At 34.3% G+C, this 9,582-nt stretch overlaps 1 protein-coding gene across 1 annotated transcript; it reads left to right on the top strand.

The window, feature by feature from the left end:
• Positions 1 to 4,664: 4,664 nt before the first annotated feature.
• Positions 4,665 to 8,830, top strand: LOC105119632 (probable receptor-like serine/threonine-protein kinase At5g57670). Its single transcript, XM_011017798.1, has 10 exons — positions 4,665 to 5,024; positions 5,115 to 5,212; positions 5,390 to 5,627; positions 5,733 to 6,470; positions 6,559 to 6,807; positions 6,901 to 7,064; positions 7,150 to 7,229; positions 7,419 to 7,566; positions 7,656 to 7,805; positions 8,205 to 8,830. The coding sequence occupies exons 1-10, from the start codon at positions 4,856 to 4,858 to the stop codon at positions 8,445 to 8,447; spliced, it is 2,277 nt and encodes a 758-aa protein (XP_011016100.1). The 5' UTR covers positions 4,665 to 4,855; the 3' UTR covers positions 8,448 to 8,830.
• The last annotated feature ends 752 nt before the right edge of the window (positions 8,831 to 9,582 follow it).

Raw genomic sequence — 9,582 nt, forward strand, 5'->3', positions numbered from 1 at the left:
CCGGACAGCATGTGTGTGGAAAGGGTTCAACAGTTATTATATTATATTATATAAAACACTAAATAATGCGGCCAAACACTGTGCCCGCATCATTCTTCACGCTATGACATTTTACCGTGACTTTATTGTTTAACATTTTTATTTTTCAATTTATTTCTTAATTCTTTTTAAAAATTATAATTTTTTTTGTCAAATTCAAAAATAATTAAATAAAAATTATTGATAAGGATAGATTAAAAAACAGAGCTCTAGAGTAGAAAATATACCATGGTTTCAAAGTTTATATAAAAATTCAATTTTATCCTTAATTTTATAAATTATACTTACTAGGTTCCTCAAGATTTTTTCAATTTAATTTCGACATAAAATTTTATTTTAATTTTTATTTTGAGTGAGAAAATAAAAAAATTACTAAATCCCAATGAAAATAAAAGAAAATTTTTGAAATTACCTAAAAAAAACTAGAGTTAAAAAGATTTTTTTTGTTTCAGGTTTTGTGTGGGATTTTTGGTTTTTTAAAGTCATTTATAGTTTTTTCAAAGTGTTTCAATTCTGTTCAAGGTGCTTTGAATTAAAAAAATAAATTTTTAAATAAAAAATATATTTTTTATTTTTTTAGCTATTATAATAGTCAGAATTTTAAAAAAATACTAAATGACATATCATTTAAATTCTTTAAAAAAAATAATAGAATGGACAACCTATCTCTGCTCCAATTATATATATAAATAACAGATGAAGATTAATATGATAAAAAAAAGAAAAAAGAGAACAACCAGCTCCGTAACATTTAACAATTAAAAATTTATTTAATAGTATAGTGAGGTGTAATTGAAATTATATATTTTTTATTATAATTTTAAAAATATTTGATTGATTAATCCATAGTATAATCTTACATAAATTCTATTAAAAATTACCTAATTATAAAAAAGGCTATTATTTATAGTTTTTTAAATTATAATTATAAAAGCTACCACGCTTAAATTTCTAGTGGGATATTAATCCTCCTTTTTTTCTCCAGTAATTTTCCGGTGAACAAGACACCTATCTTCATAATTGCTTCGAACATTTTTAAGGATATGGCTATCACGTGGCCGCCATCTTCTGGACCACGTTTTGGGGCGGCGTTGATGCGGGGCTCAAAAACATTTATATATGCCACGTGTATGGTATCTGATCAGGAATCACGTGATTATGTGTTTCACTCTACCTTGCCGCAGAGAGCGTGGCCAAGAAGAGAGGCGTGCAGTCACGGGACTCTTAACGTTTTTTTTATATATAAAAAAATGAATTCTCTTTCTTTAAATTAATTTTTTTAAATTGTTTTGAAATATTTTAATAAATTTTTAAGTAAAAAATACTTTAAAATATAATTTTATTACACTTCTAAACAGAATATCAATATAGTCTTTAGTATTGTGTTTTGAACAGAAATTACATAAATTTTAAATTTTTTTAAAGAAACAACACGCCACATAGCACCAACACACATGCCTATTTTGATTTACAGTTTTTTTTTTATAAATTAAGAGGGTATTTAAGAATATAATATTAATTATAATTTAAAGTATTTTTTATTTAAAAAAATTATTTTTAATATTAATATATAAAAAAATAAAAAAAATTATTTAGAAAAATTATTTTTTTATAAAAAAAAGAAGATAACTTTGGCTGCTTTTCCAAACATTATCCAAGTACGGTAAACAAGGCACAGTTATGAGTTGATTGTACTCTATTGCCAACGTGACGTAACAGTATTTTGATGACTTTTAACTAATAACTAACAAAAAAAAATAATTGTTATTTGCTGAAATTAGGTTTTGTCCCTTGACATTGGCGATTATGGCAATAGTTACGCGAAGGGAACAAATGGCTTCTTGGCCGGCACAAAGTGGATAAGATTTACATGTATTGCTTGCGCAAGTGATGTGAGAATATATTAAAATAATTTTTTTATTTTTAATATTAATTCTTTAAAATAATTTAAAAACAATAATTTAATATATTTTAAAAAAGAAAAACATTACGATAAGAAAAAAAACACATTTAATAGATCATTAAAGGCCCAAATAAGGGAACACTTGTGGTGCGCTGGAGTACCTCTTTGTTGTAATAATGATATAAATTTCCAGCTAGCTAATCAATTGCACCAAAAAATAAAGGTAGGTATCAATTAAACCCTCTTTTTTGCTTAGAAAGGGAAATGCTCAGCAGATTCAAAGAGACATATTTTCTTCTGACGAGGAAAATCAACCTCGTTAGTAGCAGAACAAATGAAGTTCAGCTCGCAAATGTGTTATTATATATATCCAACTCATGCCATGCGTTGCTTCAATTTTTTTAAAATATAAAAAAATATTTTTAAAAATTCACCTAAAAAAGATATCCAAGACCCAATCTAACTCTCCAAACCCATAGGTTATAATTCTAGAATTACCTCATTAATATAAATAAAAAAATATAAAAAACTTATTTAACAATCAACTTAATATTGATGAATAAAATTAAAAAAAAACAATTAAAAAAATCTAAAAAAAATAACAATAAAAATAATAAGAAACAAAACTCACATAACAATAAAATGATAGGATACCTCGTTATTTTTTAAAATACTTGCATGAAAATCAAGGTGATAAAAAATAAAAATAAAAAAGTAAAATAAATCTATGTTCACCGCTACTATAAAAATACACCTCATCAATAACCAAGGCTCGATGAGAAGCATCCAACTTTACCAAAGAAAGTGACATTTCAACACTATATGACACCACACACATCATTTAAATGTGATAATATCTTTTTTTTTTTTTATTTACGTGGGGTGTCCGGGTCAGCTTACACGCACCACGATTAATCCACATGGCCCACTGAACATCCTGCAAGCCCAGTGAGCAGGTAAGGCACCGTGGGGTTGACAGACATGCATGGTAAGATTCGAACCCAGGTACGGAGGAAGGGAACAAGCCCCTTTCACCGCTAGGCCAAAACCTCTTTCACTTGCTAATATGTATATTGCATGGACCAACTATTTTGTCATTATTTATTAGATCTAGTCCCTGTAGTTGTTTTAAGTTTCACATTTGATCTCTCAAGTCTTAATGATTTAAAATTAAGAACATTGAAATTTATTTTGCAAAATCAATTACGAATAGTATTTCAAAAAATTTTCTCGACATTGCAGAATCCCTATATTAAGGTAACTAAAACCACCATTAAGCTTAATTAAAAAAAAAATCAATGTAAAAAAATTAAATTAAAAAAAAATGGCCAAAGAAGAAAAGTAGGTTGATCTTTTCCACGACCATGTGATTGAGTTCCTAATTCTTTCAAGATAAAGGGGCTGAATATTTATTAATGATTCAATTTCGATCCCCATTTCTCTAATTGTTTTAAATTAATTTTGTCAAATCTAGCATCACCTAGGCATCATTTTTCTCTTTCAAAATAACAAGAACCTTTCTCAAAGCCAATTAAAGAAAACCATAAAGTTAGATCTCAATTTAAATCAATTTAAAAGGAAAAAATTGAAAAGCCAAACAAATTTGAGTGCCCAGAATACAAAAAAATAAGAACAAAAACATGTGGCACTAATAACCTTAAAAACAAACTCCATATATTTATTTTAACCATTTTAAAATAATTTAGGTTAAGATCATGTTATATTCTTATCCATACACATCGAGTAACATCCATATCTCAAAATTATAGACAATTCTCTTATCACAATAACACTATTATATATCAGCACGTTATTTTTTGACCCAATTCTTTTCACATATTATATTATTATATGACTTAGATTGTTAGTATAATTTCACTCAGTACAACAATGTATTTCATCTTTTTTTTCTTAATACATGTTTTTCGATCATAAAAATAAAAAAAATCCATTGCATTTCGTTCCTCTTCCAACCTTTACCTAAACCTATTAAATTTAACATTTCAAACCATTTTAGATATCAAAACATCTCAATGCCTCAATGCCATTTGAAATTCATTTCAATCAATATATTTCAAGTGAACTCATTTCTTCCATCAAATGAAAGTTTTAGATGCAAATAAAACATTTACCCTGTTTTAATTTTTAACCTATATATTCTTGTGATTTAATTATCATCCTAGTTTTGTTCCTAAATTTTTTTTAAGAAATGTGATTTTATATTCACAAACCCATAAAAATCAAAAGCATTCGCATATTAATTATGCTCATAATAAAATTGCAATAACTTTAATAGGCTAAAAAAAATCAGTGCTGTAATTCACATGAATATTTTTACAGCTCAATAATGTAACTGCAAAATAATTATTTAAATACAGGTTGCAAGTAACATTATCTCACCAATAAGGACAGCAACCCCCGTACCTATTTCCACATAAACACTAACCTCATTACTAGATTCTCAGTTCTTTCAGCTGGTTTAGGTTCCATGCCTTTTGCAAGTGACAGTGGGACCCAATCCACCCGAAAAACACAAACAGCCACTTACCGGTCAATCCAAAAATTTATCGTAACCAGACATCAATTATCATTTCTAGGACCATCAAAAAGAATCTACCACTGCCAATGTCACATCCATATTAACCAAAATACACCCGGGTGCACCCTAACAAGACCTTCCTGCCTTCCTTTCCCTTTCTAGTCTGGCTTCGCGGCCTTGAAAAGCAAACAACCAAACTGACGGTTATAGCCAAAAACACGACCCCCCTATCCCTCCCTCTCCCCCCCTCTCTCTCTGTCAAGTATTACTATATGAGCACGAGATGGTCCTCCTCTATTCCAGGCAACAAAAAGACAACATAGAAACTCCTAAACGACATCTCCCTGATCACTAAAATCTCAAAAAGCCAGAGCATGAAAATGCTGCTACGTGAAGGAGAGGGAATGGCAGGCTCCGGTGACAGTACGGTGATAGTAGGAGTCAAGCTTGACCCAGCGAGTAGAGAGTTGTTGACTTGGGCTTTGGTCAAAGTGGCTCAACCTGGAGATACTGTTATTGCTCTTCATATCCTTGATAATAATGGTTAGTGGAACTTGAACTGGAACGATGTTGTTTTTTTGAGCTGCTTAATTATTTGGTGGGTGGTTTAACTTTGGTGATTTGGTGAAATAGAAATCGTGGATCGTGAAGGGAAATCTTCGCTTCTCTCGCTTGTGAAAGCTTTTGACAATGTTCTTGCTGTTTATGAAGGTTTCTGCAACTTGAAACAGGTTGGTTTTTGTTTTGTTATGTAGGTTGAATTTGTGCTCTTCATTTACTCTCCATGTGGCACCTGTGTGTTTTCTACTCCAAGCGTCTGTTTGGTGGGAAAAAATTGAACTGAGTAAACGTTCATTATCAAATCTACGTTGTCGAGTTTCGGGGTTTTGATGGGATGTGTGTTGCAGGTGGATCTCAAGCTCAAGATATGCAGAGGTTCATCAACTCGGAGAATTTTAGTCAGGGAAGCAAAATCTTATACAGCAACAAAGGTTATTGTTGGAGCTACCAGGAATCATCTTTCAATCTGGCCATCAACATCTGTGGCCAAGTATTGTGCTAAAAAACTACCAAAGGATTGTTCTGTTCTTGCTTTCAATAATGGGAAAGTTGTGTTTCAAAGGGAGCGCACTCCAAATAATACCGGTAACTTTTCATGGTTTATGAGAGCTTTATCCCAATTTGATTTTCTCACATATTTTTTCCCTCGGTTGTTTGGTACAGTAGTAACCAGTTATGTGATTGTTGCAGGAACTAAAGATCATGTTCGGAGTGGTTTGCTTGGTGTTGTTCACAAGACAATTTCATTTGAGAAAAATTCTAGAGTATCGAGTGAAGGCGGTACCAATGAGGCCTCTAAGAACGATCAGGATAATGACCTGACTTTGGAGCAGGTGTTAATGAAAGCTCGTTCCAATAGTTTGGCAAGTATCATGAAAGAGAATTGCTCAGTTTGTGGATCGGTTATGAAACCTGCTGATGATTCCTGTAATCAATCTGCAGAAGCATCTTGTGGTGACAGTGATGGCGATGACAAGTCTTTAGCTCTAGTTCCAGTACCAAGGGTAGAGGAACCCAAGAGTTCTGTTTCCACGTTAATTAGACGAGTGCCTGAATTGAAACCTGGTTGGCCACTACTCCGTAGTTCTGTTTTACCGAATCGAAAAACATCAGATAGATCTTTAGTGAGGCAGATCTCTGTGGTTCAATGGGCAATGAGGTTACCTAGCAGGCAACTCTCACTATCCACTGTCAATTCAGATCACAAACAGGATGTTTCTGATAAGGGTGAAGAGCAATTGAATTTAGATGGAGAAAGTGGTGCAATTGTTGCAGTTGGAATGGAGACAGCGACAGCTCCGCATACTCCTCACCAAAATTCAAGAAGTCCGCCAAAAGAATTGGAGGGTCTTCATGAGAAATACTCAGCAACTTGCAGATTGTTTCAGTGCCAAGAACTTCTCTCAGCCACGTCCAACTTCTTGGCTGGTTTGTTTCCTTGCACAAATTGTAAATCAAAGCAACTGACCTCGGTTTCATTTTAGCCATTATGTGCGATCTTTTTTTTTTTTTTCAGAAAATTTGATTGGGAAAGGGGGCAGCAGTCAGGTATATAAAGGCTGCCTTCCCGACGGCAAGGAACTTGCTGTGAAAATCTTAAAGCCGTCCGAAGATGTACTGAAGGAGTTTGTTCAGGAAATTGAGATTATCACTACCTTATCTCACAAGAACATCATTTCTCTCTTGGGGTTCTGTTTTGAGGAAAAAAATCTTCTCTTGGTTTACGATTTCTTGTCAAGAGGAAGTCTTGAAGAGAATCTTTACGGTAATTGATTAAAAATCCTCGCTAGTATTAAATAATCGTCAATGCGTTGAAATACTTTCTAAACTGCTCGTTTTACTGTGCTTATTTATTTAGGTAACAAGAAGGACCCGCATGCATTTGGTTGGAACGAGAGATATAAGGTGGCTTTAGGAATCGCAGAGGCCTTGGACTATCTTCATAGCTGCAGTGCTCAACCTGTGATCCACAGAGATGTTAAATCATCAAATATACTATTATCTGAAGATTTTGAGCCACAGGTGATGCGTTTCCGACTCTTCATTTTTACTTGCAATAGTTTATTCTCTGAGTTTCCAAGTTCTGAAGCTTTCATGGTATTCTCAGCTCTCTGATTTTGGACTTGCTAAATGGGCACCGACCTCCTCATCTCATATAATCTGCAATGATGTTGCTGGAACTTTTGGGTATGTTATTTATATTGCCACACCATTGGTGTTAGTATAAAATTTCTGTCTTTTCCTTTCGTTTCCAAGAGTGAATATTATGATTTTGATTGTTCTGCGAGATTAACTGCAATGAACTTGGTAAAAGGAAAAGGATACTGTTACTTTTAATCTACTTGTTGGTTACTAATAATAAGATAATTGCTGCAGTTACTTGGCTCCTGAATACTTCATGTATGGCAAAGTAAACAACAAGATTGATGTCTATGCATTTGGTGTTGTACTCCTCGAGCTTCTTTCAGGGAAAAAACCAATAAGCAATGATCTTCCTAAAGGCCAGGAGAGCCTAGTTATGTGGGTATGTCCCCTGTCACTCGTTAATTTTACCCGTCACTGAATTTATTACACGATTTTGCCTCAGAAAATCACATGTATTTACTTGTCCAGGCAAAACCAATCCTAAATGGTGGAAAGGTTTCCCAATTGTTAGACCCAATCTTGGGTGATAGCTGTGATCGTGATCAGATGGAGAGGATGGTTTTAGCCGCCACTCTCTGTGTAAGACGTGCCCCACGAGCTAGGCCTCAAATGAGCCTTGTAAGTCATCTTTATACACTCTTCTTTCTGGCTATCATAATAGGCTATCTACTACAGCGGTTGGCAAAATGCTAGCTCTATATGTTTGGTTCAAAATTGGAAACTCTTTCCAAATAATTTGAAATTAAAATGGAATTGCACACTTGGCACGGAAAGTTGCTCTCTGAAATGCAATCCCCGACTACATATGCCTGCATATCTCTCACCAAGCACTACCTCTACTACAGCATTAGCTCCAACGCATACGAGTAAAATGTGGATGTTTTACCTTTTGATTTTCCTGGTATCTTAGTGCATTAGCTCCAATGCATACGAGTAAAATGTGGATGGTTTACCTTTTGATTTTCCTGGTATCTTAGTCATAAAAAATAATTTCATTTCCCTTTTCGATCATAAAAGGTTGTTAAGCTCCTCCAAGGAGATGCGGAAGTGACCAGGTGGGCACGGCTGCAAGTTAATGCGGTGGAAGAATCTGACGTGTTGGATGATGAAGCATGTCCACGTTCTAATCTCCAATCCCATCTTAACCTTGCATTGCTGGATGTTGAGAATGATTCACTCTCCTCGAGCAGCTTGGAGCAGAGCATATCATTGGAGGATTACTTGCAAGGCAGGTGGAGCCGCTCATCAAGCTTAGACTAACCAACATCATTGTTCGTCTCTGCAATTCTTTTTTGTATATCCTTTTGGTGTTTACCTTTCTTGTTCAATTAGGTTTGTGTTCTTTTTTGGGTTTCTTACAGATGGGTATTGGATGAGAGGTTGTTTGTGGTGTGCCCTCCTCCTCCCCCTTTAGTAGTCATAAATGCAGTCCCCAACTTGTTGGGACAGTTCTTTCTTCTTCACCTCAAAGGTGTCGGTGCTTGATCTAAATTGATCAAGCTTGAAATTTGTTGTAATGGTTTATGATGGTGATAATTTTGTTGTAATACTGAACATTTTCTGATAAAGTGAGATGGTGAGCACAAAAAAGTCACTGCTCCTTGTGTCTTGAAAAGGTTAATAACAGCAAGTTTAGATTAAAATGCTGCCTAACCAGTCCAAGCTAGATAGTCTTTTCACCTGCAACTTTATGATTCACAGATTGCTTATATGGTCCATTCATTTGCAACTTCATGACCACACGGGCGCGCTCATGTACGATGGGTCCTCAGAAGTCATTGTCATTCCTCACTAGTTCCATCATGGTGCATCTGCCCCAGTTAGGACTTTCCTTCACCGCCACTGTTCTTAGTGCCCTTTCCCCTCTCTCATCGCCATCATCCATTGGCATCCTCGATGTTTCCGTGCCTCTTAAGGTACTTACCTAAAAAGTGGAGTCCCAGTCATAGTCATAGGGTTATAACCAAGCCCAAAACATCTCCTACACCAAATCACTCTTCATTTCCACCGACACCATGTTCGTGACACCAACACAACCAGTGCTGGACCATGTTGCAAAGATCTTACTAAATTCTACCCTGCTCCAAACCGAACTCTCCCTTGAAAACATCCTTCCTTTCCACCTCCTACCTCTACAAAAGCCCGTCAATTGGACCGCAAGACACAGAACCGTGTGATAGCAAAAATAGCAAGTCCCTTTTTCTCCTCTTGCTTGAGCAACCAGTAAAGGATGAACAGAGACAGAGATTATGGCACAGAAAAGTAGCTAGTTTACGAGCATGTAAAATAATCATGGATAACATTGAAAAATTGATTAAAAAATTGATATCATTGATTAAACTGCAAAGAACGAGTATATATGACATTAAATTAACAAAAGAAAAAAATTGAAAAT

The sequence above is a fragment of the Populus euphratica genome, unplaced genomic scaffold (genome assembly GCF_000495115.2).
Source record: "Populus euphratica unplaced genomic scaffold, PopEup_1.0 scaffold3255.1, whole genome shotgun sequence".
In the NCBI taxonomy this organism is placed as follows: Eukaryota; Viridiplantae; Streptophyta; class Magnoliopsida; order Malpighiales; family Salicaceae; genus Populus; species Populus euphratica.